The sequence below is a fragment of the Eutrema salsugineum genome, unplaced genomic scaffold (genome assembly GCF_000478725.1).
Source record: "Eutrema salsugineum unplaced genomic scaffold, Eutsalg1_0 scaffold_2, whole genome shotgun sequence".
In the NCBI taxonomy this organism is placed as follows: domain Eukaryota; kingdom Viridiplantae; phylum Streptophyta; class Magnoliopsida; order Brassicales; family Brassicaceae; genus Eutrema; species Eutrema salsugineum.
The window spans coordinates 18,017,026-18,034,652 of record NW_006256829.1 but is presented as its reverse complement, the minus strand read 5'-3'; the positions used below and the strand labels follow the sequence as shown (position 1 = coordinate 18,034,652).

The window sequence follows — 17,627 nt, the reverse complement described above, 5'->3', positions numbered from 1 at the left end:
AGAGCTGTCGCGGAGATGAGAGTCTTAGGTAAATTGTTACACGTTTCAAGTAGCGTAGTGCTAGAAACATAGTTGCTTATTAATTGGTCGGGGTGGTTCTGAGTTGGTTGTTTGGAGTTTTTCAGCGGAATATTGTCTTCCCCTGGTTCGGATTGGTGGATTCTTTGTAGCTGCTAAGGGCCATGACCCTAAGGTAAGAGTTCTCGTTTGTGACATTTTTTTTTTGAATTATGTTTCTGAAACATATATGATTTATTTCTTCCTACTTCATGTAATGTGTATAAGCTTCTGGATTCTAGGTCCGTTGTTTATAACCTAAATTTTTCATGGCTTTGTTAAAACAGGAGGAAGTTCAAAATGCAGAAAATGCAGTTCACATGTTGGGTGGTTCCATATTACAAATTAGTCCAGGTATGGTTTGTTTTTTTTTTTTTTTTGCTTATGCACATTCACAAGTTTTTTGCTTATATAAACATTTCTCATTATAAGTTTATAACATATCAATGACTATGGATTTATTTATCGTTTACGGTTCCCGATAATCGACCTTCGTAAATATGATGCAGTGGATTCACATAGCCCATATGGACAACGAACAACGGTTGTTTGTCGTAAAGATCATTTCACCCCACAAAAATATCCTCGTGAAGCAGGTACTCCTTCTAAATTACCCTTGTAATTTATCTCTAATCACTTTCCTTTAACCTTTGTTTGTAAAATATTTGAAAACAGTAGTTATATTACTTCTCTTGGAGTTCAATTTTAACCTTCAGTTTAATGTCTGTTTAACTTATGTGTTTCCAAGAGTTAATGTAGACATGGCCTCTGAATGTAATAACCGCTTATTTTTTTGGTTTTTTTTTAAATAACTAACTATTTTCTTGAATTAGTATTGATTTTGGATAGATTAGGCACAAAATTTAGTACAGTTTCAATATTGTCATACAAGTAATATGGAACTAGATTGTCACAAGTCCATTACGTATATAACATAACTACCCATAAAGCTCAAATTCTGCACTAAGCATAGATAGAATCAATGCTACCAGTTTGGAATTATATTTTAGCCAATAGGGGTTCGTTGTAAAGTGTACATGAAATTCAGCATTCGATTAATCCGGGTACACCATAATAGGTCCAAATGGACCAAATTATATTTAGGTTCAGTTTTAAACATTTTGGTTTGGTTTGGGTGTGGGTTTGGGGTCGGTTTGGTTTTAAATAAAATGTTATGAGAAAATTAAAGAACCAAATTAATTTTAATCATTATTGTACATTTTTTTGTATATATTAATTTATTTTTCTATATTGATCAAAATAATAGTTTTAATGATTTTCGGTTAGTTTGGTTAATTAATAAGTGATTTGATATAAAAAATTCTATACCATTAGGCTTATTTTATATTTTGCTTCGGATTCAGGATGGTTCGATTTGGGAGTTATAGTAACATATTTTGTATATCATTCGGATTATTTTATAATTTGGTTTGGATTCGTCTTTGGGACATTTCGGTTCGATTCTGGAGTTGGCACGTAGTAACATATTTTGTTCTGAATTTGAGGCTGTGCTGTTTAGTTCTGAGTCCATTCTCCAAAGCCAACAAATTATTCACGTCTCTGCTTGTTAATGGATGCAAATGAAGACAAATGCTATATTACCTATAAATGATCAGAGAAATGGTAATGTCGAAAATGACTTGGGGGCAAAATGACTTGGCTACCTAACTTATACATGTCTATCCTTTTTTTTTGTTAAATTAGGTAAACGTTTGGAGAATATTTAAGTAAAAACACAATGTTGAACCAAATGACAATATGATACATATTGTATGATATCATATGCCCACGATATAGACATGTGCTCTTCTTCTTTATTTTCTTCTTTTAGATACTTTTTATGCTTTTCTTTTAGTTACTTTCCCTGCTCTTAATTATTGACTACGTTATCTTTTGTTTGTTTCAAAAATCTGTCTTTCGAGTGGATGGAGTCGTTTTATTAGGTATCTGATACAAAATCCAATTTCATTACCCGTATCTGAAGTTTAAATATTAAAACTTCGCGCCTGTTATGCAAATTTTCGTTTTTACACAAGCAAAATTCATTTATTAAACCAATACATTATCTATATCTTCAACGAAAGGCGTTTTTTTTGTTTTGTTCAAACCCGTCCATGTAGGACTACTTTCATTACTTAATCAACCTTACAGCAGCAAGAGGGAATTATCCATCCTCTTAAAGGACAACAAAGCTTAATAAAGATAGAAACTGATAATATGACAGCGAATTCAAAACTAAGTTCGAATGCATCAAAATCATCTTCACAGCAGAGCTGGATTGTTTGAGAATAGTCACAATGCTTAGGTCAGTTGATGTTGAAGTCTTCCCTCCAGAGTTTGCAGGAGCGATCCCGTTTGTCTCTTCATGTCATGTGCTGATGCAACCATGATAAAACCAATCACATCTTTGGTCTATCAACAAATAATCCAATTCAAATCAAGCCCAGAATCTCAAGAAGTTTCTAGAAGAAAAGCAGATCATGGATATATCAAGAAGTGAACTAGATACAAAGTATTCATCTCCATTATATCTGATAGCTAAATCAGTGGAAGAAGACCATACGTTTAATTTAGCTGATTTTTCTCCTCTCTTTATTTAAATTGTGCATAATTTTCTCTTGTAATTAATTGACTTTGAAAGTCTTGTAAATGAGCCTATAAAAACTCATCAGTTGTCATTGTAAAAATCTATACAAATTTTTGGAAAAATAGAAAGAAAGAGTTTTTTCTCTAAAGCTTCGGCTTTGTTTTTGTTTATCTAAGTTAGGTGAGATTCCTTTACTTAGTAAACATTAAATCTATGTCTCTTGTGTGAGATTCTTTGAGACTACGTTTGTGAACTCATCATAAGGCTTTCACACACTTGAGTGGCGTTCTTCGATCCACCATCATTGTTCTATCAATCCGCTACTTGAATATATGTTTATCCGAAGTCATATAAACCATTAACAATTCTGTGCTTGTATCATTTTGGTATCAGAGCTAAAAGCTCCTATCCATCAGGTTGTATCCATCCAATCTGATTTATCTATCTATCTGACGTTTGAAGATTTGTTCATCTGAATCATATAAGCCATTGACAGCTTTGTGCTTATATCATTTTTGGTGTCTTTCCAACCTCAATTATTTTTTTTTGTTTTATTTTATTAAAAAAAAAACCAAAATCCACAAAATTGTTTTGATTTGTTTTCTGAATATTTTTTTTTTCATTTAAAAACTAAACAAAATTTGCAGTTTATTTAATTATTTCGTTTTAAAAAAAATTTCCAAAAGAAATTGTTTTTCACTTTGTTTTGTTTTTATAAATTCAAAAAAAAAGTTTCAACTATTTTTAAATTATTTTTATCCTAAAAAATAACAAAATAATTCTGTTATTTTTAAATTGTTTTCACCCTTCATCCAAACAAAAAAAGTAAAAGAAAAATATTATTTTTTTTATTTAGGTATTTCACTCTGTTCTCTTAATTAAATATAAAAAAACATATCAAAACCAAGGCCACAACATCACCAAGTTGAAACGGTTTTGAGGACAAAACCTTTTGAAGAAGGAGAGAATAATGCAACCATGATAAAACCACTCACATCTTTGGTCTATCAACAAATGATCCAATTCAAATTAAGTCCAAAATCTCAAGAAGTTTCTAGAAGAAAATCAGATCATGGATATATCAAGAAGTTGTCTACTTTTTTTCCTTTTTTTTTCCACAACCCAACTATTACATCACATTTGGCCCGTTAAGGAATTGGTCTGAAAACCGTCCTCAGCTGGCTCGTTATGAATGATTTGGGAGAAAATACTGTCTCTTGCTCGAACTCTTTTTGCAAGAGTATCTGCTCAGACATTTGAGCTTCTGGGGATATGGGATAGAGTGAAATCCAAAAAGATTTCCCGAAGAATACGAAGGGCTTCCAGCTCTGATGAGAAAGATGGCCAATCCGATGGAGATTCATACATGCTTACCAAATCCGAACAATCGGTTTGAAAGTGAACGGATAAGATTTGTCTTTCTATCACACAAGACATAGCCCATAACAGACTCTCCAATTCGGCATGAAGGGCCGATAGGCTTCTACGACAACCCTGTAGGCCAAAGATCTCACCACCCCTCTCATCCTTCAGACTCCACCCGAGCCCACTTACCAGGCCGTTACTTATCCAGGAAGCATCGACCTGACACAGCGGTAACCTCTGGACATCAGGTAGAGGACTCCGGAGCAAAGTAATGAGTGGCGCCTCATTTGGTTCGTCCTCTACTTCTTCCATTGCAATCTTCCAACTTTCTGCTTCAACCTTGGCGTGGATCAAAGTATCTACCGGGGAAAGTTCTTTCCCGTTGAAGATCTTGTCATTCCTCGCTTTCCAAATGTACCACAAGATCCAAGGATAAATATCCTTTTGAGGATCTGTCATGCATAACTCTTTTGTTTTCTAAAAGAGAAAGCTCATATTTTGGTAAATAAAAGTACTCGGGAAGAGACCCGGAAGGGACAGAAAGTCCGATAACGCCCAGACTTGTAAAGCCGGGGGACATAAGAATAGAAGATGGTTGATAGATTCTTCAGGATTCCCACAGCGGGGGCAACTCTTGTCCGTTCCCATATGCCTGTAGGTAAGATTTTGGCAAGTAGCGATACATCCTGATAAAGCTTGCCACATAAAATGCTTCATTTTTCCAGGTGTTCGTACTTTCCAAACGAAGCTTTGAAGAGCTGTGATGCTTGGTTTTCTCACGACATCCAAGTTTTGTTCAAGGTTTGATTTTCTAATCAGGTCATATCCGGATTTAACCGTGTATATTCCTGATTTAGTATGGTTCCACACAAATCCGTCAAGGGTACGGTTCCTACTATGTCTCAACCCAAGGATAAAAGAGACATCCTCAGGTTGGAAAAATTCCCTTAAAAGAGGCTCATCCCATTGCTTCGTGTCTTGACGAATAAAGGAATAAACTAACACTCATGGGTCTTGAAGTCCGATCTGAGGGGTTGCTCTTGGTGGACGGGCCTTGTCGTCGGGAATCCAAGGCTCACTCCACGCCCTTGTATTTAGTCCCGACCCTATCGTCTTCCTTAGTCCCATATTAAGATACGGTTTTGCGGCCAACATACTCCTCCATCTATAGGATGGTGAGTAGACATTTCGGTCCTCTAACGGGTCCGATTGTCGATAATATCTTCCTCGTAGCACCCGAGCCAGAAGAGATGAAGGGTATTGGATGAGTCTCCACAGTTGCTTTGCTAGCAATGCTAGGTTAAAATCATTTAGATCTCTGAATCTTAGGCCTCCCATTTCATGTGGAGTGCAAATCTTGTCCCAAGCAATCCACTGGATACCGCTGATAGTTTATTTTGAGCTCCACCAAAAATTGGCAATGGCACTTCGAAGTTTGTCTGTAACTCCTTTAGGAAGGAGAAAGCAAGACATGACATAAGTGGGGATGGCTTGAGCTACCGATTTAATCTGAATCTCTTTTCCACCCTTGGAAAGAAGTCTTGCGGACCAATGATTAACACGATCACTAAGGCGATCATGAACAAAAGAGAAGACCTTCTTCTTTGATCCACATATTTGCTCTGGTAGGCCCATGTACATACCCATACCGCCTTCTGTAGTAATACCTATGGTATTTTTAATATTTCGTTAGAGGTCCGAGTCCACTCTATCTCCAAACATGATGAATGATTTCCCCAGATTCAGTTGTTGTCCCGACGCCATTCCATAAGTGTTTATGATTCGGAGGATCTCAGCTCCTTGTTGGATATCCGCTCTACAGAAGAACAAGCTATCATCCGCAAAGAGAAGGTGGGAAACTGGGGGACTTGCTTGAGCTATTTTCAACCCAGAGATGCGTTCCTCTTCCTCTGCTCCCTTGAGGAGCGAAATAAGGCCTTCTGTGCACAGGATAAAGAGGAAAGGGGAAAGGGGAAAGATGATCCCCTTGTCTTAAGCCCCTCAATGGTTTGATGTTACCTTTAGGTTCTCCATTAATAAGGACCTGGTATGTAACTGTTGAGATACAAAACATCAGTAAACTGACCCATCTCGATGAATATCCTAATTTGATTAGGAGAGCTTCAATGAAACTCCATTCAAGACGGTCATATGCTTTGCTCATATCGGTCTTAATGGCCATAAAGTTTTCTCTACAATTTGTGTTGGTTCAGAGTGCATGAAAATTTTCTTGTGCTAACAGAATATTATCCATAATAAGCCGTCTAGCCATGAAGGCCGATTGTGTTTGCGAAATGATGTTTGGCAGTGTCTTTTTGAGTCGTTTGCATAAAAGCTTAGAGATGATCTTGTAACTCACGTTACACAGGCTGATTGGCCGAAATTCCCCCATTGCTCTAGGTTTGTTTTTCTTTGGATTAGACAGATATTGGTCTGGTTGAGTCTAGGATCAAAAGTTCTGGAGCTGAAAAAGTTTTTAACCAATTTAACAATATCTTGGCGAATAAAAGGCCAGAATTTTTGGTAAAATTTGCTTGTCATACCATCAGGACCAGGAGCTTTGTCCGGATTAATATCGAAAAGTGCGTCTTTAATTTCTTTCTCCGACGGGTCCTTTAAAAGTAATTGGTTTGTATTATCTGAGACTTCCTCGGTAATAAACCGGAGGGAATATTCCGGATCCGAGGGTATAAACGAAGAGAAGAGATCTTGAAAATATGAAGAGACCACCTTTTCTATTCCTCTTGCATTTTCCACCAAATGTCTGTTACTATCCTTGAGAGAGACGATGCGGTTCCTGGCTCTCCTTTGTTTAGTGAGGGCATGGAAGAATTTTGTGTTTTATCACCGTCTTTGTGCCATTTTTCCCGGCTTTTTTGTTGCCAGAACATATCTTCGTCCCTGAGGGCGGCACAGAGTTTCCTCCTGATGTCTTCGATTTCTTTCAATGTTGTATATTCATCATCTTGGGCTAAGTCTAGTTGTTTTTTAAGTCTTTGGTCAATCTCTCCGAGTTAGATGGTGAGAATTTCTTCCAAATGGAGATGTTTTTCCGGCATTGTGCAACCTTTTGATGAAAATCTCTACGTGAGATTTCATCAAAAGGGCCTTCCCCGGAAATGACTGTCTCTTTAAAACCAGGCTTTTCGATCCATCTTTTCTCGAATCTAAAAGATTTTTTATTCCTTTTGTTGTCCATTTTTATCATAGCAAGGACTGGTCGATGATCCGATCCCCACAGTTTCATATATTCCACAGAAAAGAGTGGGAAAATTTTGAAAGCCATTTTTCATTTCCAAGAGCTCTATCTAGGCGGAATTTAATTTTGCCAGACCGTCTTCTTCCGACCCAGGAGAAAGAATTCCCTTTGTATGGGAAGTCAAGCATTCCACAATTATCTAACATAGTCCGGAATGGAAAAAATGAGCTTTCTGGTCTCCTTCTACCGCCCCTTTTTTCGTGGTTTCTGGTAATCTCATTAAAATCTCCAATCATAAACCATGCTTCTGTTCTAGTGGTGCTTATCCTTGTTAGACGTTCCCAAACCTTTTCACGCTTTTTAACAACCGGATCACCATAGACGAAAGTCATAAAAATTTTATGTCCATCTAGACTTGATTCAACATCAATCAAATGCTCATCAGAATAGATAATAGAGACCGTAGGTTCATCCATATAAAAAAGAGCTAGATTGCCACTTCGAGCTCTTGGTTCAACCATAAAAACATGGTCATATCCAAAATAAACTTGCATATCTTGCAGAAGGTAACGATTATTTTTGGTCTCCGACAAAAACGAAACCTTGATTGAAAACATTTGTAGAGTTCTTCTAGATGATCTTTTGTCAGATTCGAACCAGCTCTTTAATAATTCCACCCGATGACATTCATGTTAGGCAATAGTTTCTGATTTCTAATTACTTGGTTATACCCCAGATTAATTTGGGCATATCAATTATTTAAAACTTGTATGTGTTTTAGAAAAAAAAAACAGTCTTTAAACCTTTACCAGCTACAATATTTCTTGGGCTTTAGCCCAGAATTCAATTAGATCCATTAATTTAGTGATCCAATAATCCGTTTCGAACCAGGTCAAAAGGTTTTTTCTTCTTGCCGCCGTGAGTGTCTCCACCGCCACAACAAGCACGACTGGTGAGCTAAGAAACGGATTTTGACGAGTTCGAAGAAGACGGAAACGTCCGAGGAAGACAAAGTGCACTGCCGGAGAGCTTCAGGCGGCCATAGGAGCTGTCAGGAAACTCTAGATCTTGGATCGCCATACTTGTCTCTTCAGCTAAAGCATTCCTTCTTCAGCAAACGCCGCCGCTGAGCATTCAACTTGTGTGAGATGTGTTGGGGACAACTTAGCATAAACCTAGAATTCTTCGGGTCTTAGCACAAGGCTAGATATAGAGAAACTCGCTTCTAGCGGAAAGAGATTCAGTTCTTCAAAGATCGTGGCTAAGTCCTGATATGAGCCTCGGCGTCGAGACAAAAGGAGTACAGATCTGAGGAGAATAAACGAAGAGACAGCAAGCTCAAAGGAAGCAAGGGGTTCCACCGTTCAGATCTTTCAGAAATCAGGTCCAGATCTTCAAAAGTGGGAGGAGCAACACAGATCTTCGTTTTCAACAAGTAAAAACACCGAAAGTACTCGGCCACGCTGGAGAGGAACACCGGAGAGACTGAAAATTCAAAACCATGGGACAAAAATAACAGATCTGAAATCCCGTGAGGTGGAGGTCAAAACGGAGCTTAACGATGACGTTTGGATGGGGAGCGGCGGATAGAGCAAAGGGACGGTGGAAAGACTCCTCGCCGTCTTCGTCTTCGTCATCATGGAAGGTGGAGAGATTGACGCAGGAACAGTGTTCGAGAGAGTTGAAGAAAGCGGAGATGACGGTGGCGCTGACCCAGCTCCCCGCCTGATTGATCTTCTCCATGGAAGTGGTGGTTACAGTCAAATGATCTCTATGGATGACGGACACGTGGCTGTGGAAGCCACCGGCCGCCGCCCCAGATCGGAGCTGGAGAAGATGCGGCTAGGGCGAACTCGTTCCTCTCGCTTGTTTTTCCTAGAAGTTTAAAATTCTTATCAAGAAGTTGTCTAAATACAAAGGATTCATCTCCATTAAATCTGATAGCTAAATCAGTGGAAGAAGACTATAATTTTAATTGCTGATTTTTCTTCTCTCTTTATTTAAATTGTGCATAATTTTCTCTTGTAATTAATTTCTTTGAAGGTCTTGTAAATGAACCTATAAAAGCTCATCACTTGTTATTATAAAAATTTATACAGCTTTTTGAAAAATAGAAAGAAAGAGTTTTTTCTCTAAAGCTTAGGCTTTGTTTTTGTTTATTTAAATTAGATGAGATTCCTTTACTTAGTAAACATTAAATCTATGTCTCTTGTGTGAGATTCCTTGATATTAGGTTTGTGAACTCATCACAAGGGCTTTCACACCCCTGAGTGGCATTCTTCGATCCACCATCATTGTTCTATCAATTCGCTGCTTGAAGATCTGTTTATCCGAAGTCCTATAAACCATTGACAGCTCTTTGCTTGTATCACTTGCAGACCGCTACGCAAGAAGACAATATGATAGGAACTTTCATAAGATTTCCCTGCACAAAGCTCGGGATAAAAACACCTCTCAAAGAGAGGGAAGGTGTTAGAACCGCCATTTCCAAATCTAAATAGTTTGTAGCTATCCCAATTGAAAGACTAAGGAAGCCAGAAACTAATTTGAACCAAGGGGATGGACCATAAATGGAGAAAGACCATGGGCTAGGAAGCCTCGTTAACGGATTAGACTCAGACAATCGATTCTCATGGAAGATTGAACGATGAGCAAAATGGAAGGGTGGCGGAGACAGCTGATACCTGTGGCTGAACCGAAGGGGAAGAGTGGTAGTGGCGGTCGTGCAATTTTGAGAGAACAGACTAGGCAAACTTGATGGCGCACAATATGTATATTTTCCAGTGATTGAACAGGGCGAGAAAACTTTGAATCCTTCTTGGTTAAATTTGGAGTTTAGCTCCACAATGAATTCCTTGGCTCGGACGACCGGAGAAACGCCAGAAGGAAACGTCCTTGAAGCTGCATCGGCGTGACATAAGAGTGGAGGAATGCAGCCCAAAATAACTCCACAAAGTTTTCTCTCGTCGTTGAAGGTGGCGAGAGAGTAATAATGTAAGTGCCGGAAGTTAGGGGATGAAGACCAGATGAGGAAATTTATCATCCAAAACTTCGTTGGAGATGAAGCTCTTGCCATTGTATTAACCGCATAAACAATAGAAGTCACAAGCGGAAGAAACGACAGTAAATCAAGCAGAGATAGAGGCCATAGACTAATTAGACCAGTATACCTAGTCGATTGCTTCGCCAGAGGAACCCTTGGAAGCTCTTCAAAAGCATGCTGTTCTCGAATCTGCCAGAGAAAAAGAGATAGGGACCACAGCAAAATCGACAGCAAAACTAGATCTGAAGGTTTCAGGATCGATGGGGGAAAGGAAGTACAGATGACGGTTGAATCCGGTGGGTCAGGTGGAACGGGAGGATCCGGAGCCTCCTCCTCTACTTGCAATGGAGTCATCGGTGGAGGAATTACAGAGACAGAGACAGGGGTTGATGAGGGAGGCGACGGCGGATTCTCAACAAGTTATGAGAAGCCGATTGCCGGAAACTTCTCGATTCCCAGCGTGAGGCTGGTTATCGGATGGGACCGGATGGTCACCGGTAAAGACCGGCGCTGCTGAAGAGAAGAACCAAACTTACTTCGAGTGCCATGCCTGAGAAAACGAAACTAAAACGAACTCTTTTGCTTGAATATATCATCAACAAAAGACGTATTCAAAAATAATTTTTACCCAGAGAAAATCTTAAATATGAGGGGAAAAAATTAAATTATCAATGGAGACATACTCAGAATTTTTTAAAGTTTACATTGATTTTAAAAAAGTCATGGGTAGCAAGTGCCCCCTCTTTAACAACATGCATCCGATACTGTCTTCAACCAATACGAATCACTAGTGCCAACAAAAGAGGAATTTTTGTTTGATCACTAGCATTCGTTGCTTAAATTTTAGCTCATTTATCGATTATACAAATACATTATTTGTATTTTAAAACATTGAAGAGCAGAAATGCAGTTCATATGTTACTCAATTTGTATATATTAGGAGAGAACCTGCGCATATATGCGTTGATCTTGTTTTAATTTATATTTTAAATAATATGTTTTTATAATTTGTATTAAATTTTATGTTTATAATCAATGTTTGTGTTTAAAATATTATGTTTTCTTCATTTTTTTCTTGATGATATATTATTTGTAATCTCTTTTACACCTAATTGTACTAAATAGTATAAATTTTCTTACAAGATAATAAGAAATTAAAAAACTACTATTTTAATTTTTGTATAAAAACGTAATCGTTCACTTAAAAATATACATTAAATATCAGAGATAAATATTTATTTGTTATTCGATTCTCATATTTTTTATTCTTGTAAATCTTACTAATATAATATTTGTTAACTTTCTTAATTTTATATTTTGAATTTTTTGGTTATATATATTATTGATTCCAACTTTTTTTAATTTAAAAAAGCATGTATGATATTTTTATGAGAAATTTACACGTTTTGGTACTTTTTAAATTTATATTTACACATTTTGGTTCTTTCGTTTGAAGTGGCACTTTTATATCAAAGTGCCTTGCGAATTGATTCTTCTGCCCCTTCATAGGTTTCAAGACTCTAAACCGGATTTCATAACCAATTTGGACCGATAATTGCCCTATTTTACAACCCTGGGGTTTCTCGGGTATGAAGAGACGTGTATCGTTGAGCAACAGTGCACAGGGTCGGCGTTTTAGCCAGTTCCGGTGAGTAACCACGACGCCTGCAAAACGGGGGTTAACGACGACGACTGTGACGGCAAGTGTAAATCGGAATTCTTATGCGAAATCGAAAGAACGTATGTAAAGCGCAGCACTTAAAACCAATAATCCCCGTCGCGGAAGTAAAAGAGATTACTAAATCGCAGGCGTCAAAATTTTAAGCCCCCATTTCAAACATGAATCCCAGTTTCCAGAACGTCCTCGATGAATTCGGCGATTTAGTAATCAGGCTTCGATTCTAACCGGAGTTGGATTCGGAGTCCGGAAGACCCGATCCCCACGGGGAACATAATAATAATATGGATATATCCATATCCTCAAGAAAGAAGATAGAAATATGGTTGTAAACAAAATAGTTGCATTTAACGGGTTTAACCATAATCGAACATCCATTATTAAACATCTACTATTAAGCACATATACAGTGGTGCCGATAGCATAATGGAAGTTTCCATGATAATAGATAGCACACACACAATTGATGGCTATCACATGATGGAAGTATCCATGCTATGCAATAACACGCATATGATAGCAATTTTTCTCGTTTCAATTCCCCACAGTGCATTTGTATGTACATATAGTGTGTACATACCCGCTTGGGTTTATTTGACGCACATCCACAAACGAGCAATCACCGTTTAATGGACATATCCATTATATCTTTTAGGATACAGCCACACTAGGTTACCCATTATTAACCGTTTGTATTTACACGTTTATAAACTAGCATATTGTACCGACCAAAATCGTTTATATCCACAAACGAGCATCCACCGATAGCATAATGGAAGTATCCATGATAGTAGATAGCACACACACAAATGATGGCTATCACCTGATGGAGTTAATATGCGTCCACAGTGCATTTGTATGTACATATAGTGTGTACATACCCACTTGGGTTTACTTGGGTTTAATGGACATATCCATTAGATCTTTTAGGATACAGCCACACTAGGTTACCCATTATTAACCGTTTGTATTTACACGTTTATAAACTAGCATATTGTACCGACAAAAACCGTTTATATCCACAAACGAGCATCCACCGACAACATAATGGAAGTATCCATGATAGTAGATAGCACACACACAAATGATGGCTATCACCTGATGGAGTTAATATGCGTCCACAGTGCATTTGTATGTACATATAGTGTGTACATACCCACTTGGGTTTATTTGACGCACATCCACAAACGAGCAATCACCGTTTAATGGACATATCCATTATATCTTTTAGGATACAGCCACACTAGGTTACCCATTATTAACCGTTTGTATTTACACGTTTATAAACTAGCATATTGTACCGACAACAACCGTTTATATCCACAAACGAGCATCCACCGATAGCATAATGGAAGTATCCATGATAGTAGATAGCACACACACAAATGATGGCTATCACCTGATGGAAGTATCCATGCTATGCAATAACACGCATATGATAGCAATTTTTCTCGTTTCAATTCCCCACAGTGCATTTTTATGTACATATAGTATGTACATAGCCACTTGGATTTATTTGACGCACATCCACAAACGAGTAATCGCCGTTTAATGGAAATATCCATTATATCTTTTAGGATACAGCCACACTAGGTTACCCATTATTAACCGTTTGTATTTACACGTTTATAAACGAGCATATTGTACCGACAAAAACCGTTTATATCCACAAACGAGCATCCACCAAACAATGGCAACCTCCCACAGTCCATCTTGATGTAGATATAGTACATATCCACTTGGGTTATTGTGTGTAAATCTGTACGTGACTGGTCCTAATGACTCTGACATCCGTTTGTGAATGCAATATTTTTTGTGAATATGGCCATCATATGGCCATTATCCGGTGGATTCTCGGTGTGGGTGGGCGCATATTAACCATACACGTATTTGGGTAACATTGATGGATATATAACATCAACTATTAAGCACATATACAGCGGCGCCGAAAGCAAAATGGAAGTATCCATGATAATAGGCAGCACACACACAATTGATGGCTATCAGCGGATGGACGTATCCATGATATGCAATAACACGCATATGATAGCACTTTTCTCGTTACAATTCCCCACAGTACATTTTTAATGTACATATTGTATGTACATAGCCACTTGGATTTATTTGACGCACATCCACAAACGAGCAATCGCCGTATAATGGATATATCTACGATAGTCATTATATATTTTAGGATACAGCCACACTAGGTTACCCATTATTAACCGTTTGTATTTACACGTTTATAAACGAGCATATTGTACCTACAAAGACCGTTTATATCCACGAACGAACATCCATCGAATTCTAACCGGCTTAGAATTCAATATGTCCATGATAGCACTTTATCTAGTTTTAATTCCCCACAGTGCATTTTTATGTACATATAGTATGTACATAGCCACTTGGGTTGATTTCACTCACATCCACAAACGAACATCCATCGAATTCTAACCGGCTTAGAATTCAATATGTCCATGATAGCACTTTATCTAGTTTTAATTCCCCACAGTGCATTTTTATGTACATATAGTATGTACATAGCCACTTGGGTTGATTTCACGCACATCCACAAACGAGCAATCGTCGTTTACTGGACATATCCATTATAAGCCGGGTACCCAATATGTCCATCATATCTTTTAGGATACAGCCACACTAGGTTACCCATTATCAACCGTTTGTATTTACACGTTTATAAACGAACATATTGTACCGACAAAAACCTGTTTATAGCCACAAACGAGCATCCACAAAATAATATGTATGTACATATAGTATGTACATAGCCACTTGGGTTTATTTGACTCGCATCCACAGTCAATCAACCACCGTATATGGCAATATCCACAAAAACATCGCGTGTAACTTGGTTGTTATGAGACAGATATCCACAGACGAGCAATCACCGTGTAACGGTTTAAGCCACAATATGCACAAACGAGCAGCCACCGGATAATGGCAATATCCATCCACAAAAATCGTACATTAAATTCACAAAATGGGTTATTGAGTGAAAATCAGACCTACTATGGACGTTCGTCTGTGGATCGAAGAATAATTACGCCAAGCCATGTACGATTTGTGTGGATATTGCCATTATCCGGTGGCTGCTCGTTTGTGCATATTGTGGATAAAACCGTAAGAGTGTGCATATTGTGGATAAAATTGGTTAATATGTACATACCCACTTCAAGGTGCGAAACATTGCCATTATCCGGGGGCACTACTAAACGTCTCCGTTCAAATCGAGGTTCATCCACATACGTCTTTTTGTGTTTTTTTAGACTTTTTGTTTTCCCAGTGTTGATTCATACTTCTAGACGGTGCGATTCACTTTTCTACAAAAGTAAAAAAACCCTAAACTCACTTCAAATTAAGACTTCCTCGCGTTCTTAGATTTATCTCTACCTGTTTTCCCCTTCGAAAATCCGTGTTCTCTAACCAACACTGTTATCCGCCTGATGTCTGGTAAGTTCCTTTTTTCCATGTCTGGTAAGTTTCCGTTTTGTACGGTTTAATTTGAATTTTTACTTGTCTGATGCTTTTGCGATTTTTATTTGCAGACGACGATTCTTCCCCTGATAACCGGCTTCCGACAAGGTTGTTTGCCACGGACAGATACCCCATTTGTCGTGTCAACGGCTACTCGAAACAAGATACACTCACCGTTTTAAGGAACCTCCTACGGGATACTCCTGAACTCGACCGGATATTAGACTCGAGTTTTGGTGGTCTTTTCAGGTTACCCGCCAACAGAGCACCAATCTCTTGCAAACTCATTCAGGCTCTCATAGCCAGGCAACTGGTGACCAAACACAAGTACGAGATGTAGACTGTTTTTGGTGGTCAGCCGTTACGTTTCTCTCTTAACGAGTTCCAGAGCATAACCGGTCTCAACTGTGGACTATTCGAAGAGGGTTACGAAACCCCATTGACCGAGGCATCCGTCAAAGAACCGGATATTTACTGGAAGCGATGGATAGGTGATGATGTAAAAACAACATGCGCAGACATCGCGAATTGGCTTCGAGATGATAAGGACATGCCCAGCGATCGACGGATCCGTCTAGCTCTTCTTTTGATTGTTGATTGCGTCCTTATTGCCAATCATCAGACTCACTCTCCCACACCTCGTTATGTGAAGATGGTCGACAATCTTGAAAATTTCCTCAACTTTCCATGTGGCAGAGAATCATTCATCAAAACCTTGTGGTCGATGAGGCCTCCCAACGTCATCAAGTCCAGCAAAAATAAGGAAGAGGGACCTGTTCAGCTATTTTGTAAACAGCTTCAGCAAAGATCCATTAAATTGAATGGATTCCCCCTGGTGTTACAGCTACTTGCTTTCAGAGCTATCCCACTCTTGCTCAGTAAGTTACCGGATCCCTCCGATGCACTTCGAATTATTGATCTAACCACAGAAGGGTTCCCCAACAACGTTGCTGTCACGCTTAATGATGTCCTCGATTCGGAAATCGATTGCAATGTAAGTTTAACCTCCTCCCCACATATGTAATCTTCTCATCAATGGATACTATCTCACATTCCTCTCTATTGTAGCTTGTTGTTAACCCAATGATTGACCCACCTCCAAGTGTTGAGGACGGTTCCGGTGAGTGGGATGACGAGGTTCGTGATCGCAAGGTTGAGTACATGCTTAAACTCATCGAACAGAACCATGTTTTCGTCAAACAGAACTGGCCCGGTGGGGACGCCACCTGCCCTCTTATCGTGCACGAGCCTTTTCACACAAAAGGCAGCCATAAGAAACATATAATTAATCGCAGGAAAGGGAAAGCTACCATCAAACCAGTCGTTTGTGCTCTAGATGTTTCCACTTCTAAACCCAAAGGATCATCTGTTTTTGTAAAAAAGTTTTTGGCCACCATGCCTGACGCTCCTGCCGACCAACTTCGGTGGCTCGCTAACCAGGTGGCTCTAATCGCGTTTAAGCTCAATATCGCACAACCTGAATCGCATGGTACTAGTAAAAGGACTCGCTCTGCAACGAGGTCCATTACTTCCAAAGGCCGGGCAGCAAAACGCCGTCGGATGTGTGCCACAAAGCCACCCGTTTCACCTATGGCCTCGTCTGAAGAGGCATCCATAAGGTTGAACGAGGACCATGATCTTGACTTCCCAAATAGTCACGAACACGAGGCAGGGCCAAATACACCTGTACACCATGTACGTCTCAGCCCTCATCCTTTTTTTTTTAACATTTTCTAAATATGGTTGTAACCACTAAACAGACGAACTTTTTGTGGATTCAGGGTTCAACTGACATACTGGAACAGACGGATGTGGATTCACTTGTTAGATGTTCCCAATCTATTTTTAGTGTTCTCGGCATTACAATCTGTTCATCCTTAAAAACTTTCAATCTTTTTTTCGTAATGCAGAACCTTCTGCTCAACCAGATTGGTGCCAACGAGCAAAATTTACGTGGACCTGACCGGCAAGTACAGCATCACTCATTCGAGGAGAGAGAAGAGTCACCACCTTTGGACACAACACATGATGCAAATCCATTAGAGGTTACAAATATTTTTATTCATAGAAATTCCGAGTAACCATACGGGAATGAAGCTCGTTTCAGGTAATAAGCTATGGGAACTTTCTATTTCAGATGGCGCTACCTCTGAACCAGGGTGGCAGAGGAGTTGATGACGGAAATGGCCATATCCACCAAACA

The 17,627-nt window shown here is 38.8% G+C and overlaps 1 protein-coding gene across 1 annotated transcript in view; it reads left to right on the top strand.

Annotated features, from left to right (window-relative positions):
- The window catches only part of LOC18018436 (ribosomal RNA small subunit methyltransferase G), a 2,408-nt gene extending 1,571 nt beyond the window's left edge, over positions 1 to 837 (top strand). Inside the window, exons 4-7 of the mRNA XM_006402123.2 lie at positions 3 to 28; positions 126 to 193; positions 345 to 411; positions 567 to 837. Of these exons, the coding sequence (XP_006402186.2) occupies positions 3 to 28; positions 126 to 193; positions 345 to 411; positions 567 to 679 (274 nt within the window). The 3' untranslated portion in view covers positions 680 to 837. The remainder of the gene's footprint in view (positions 1 to 2; positions 29 to 125; positions 194 to 344; positions 412 to 566) is intronic.
- The last annotated feature ends 16,790 nt before the right edge of the window (positions 838 to 17,627 follow it).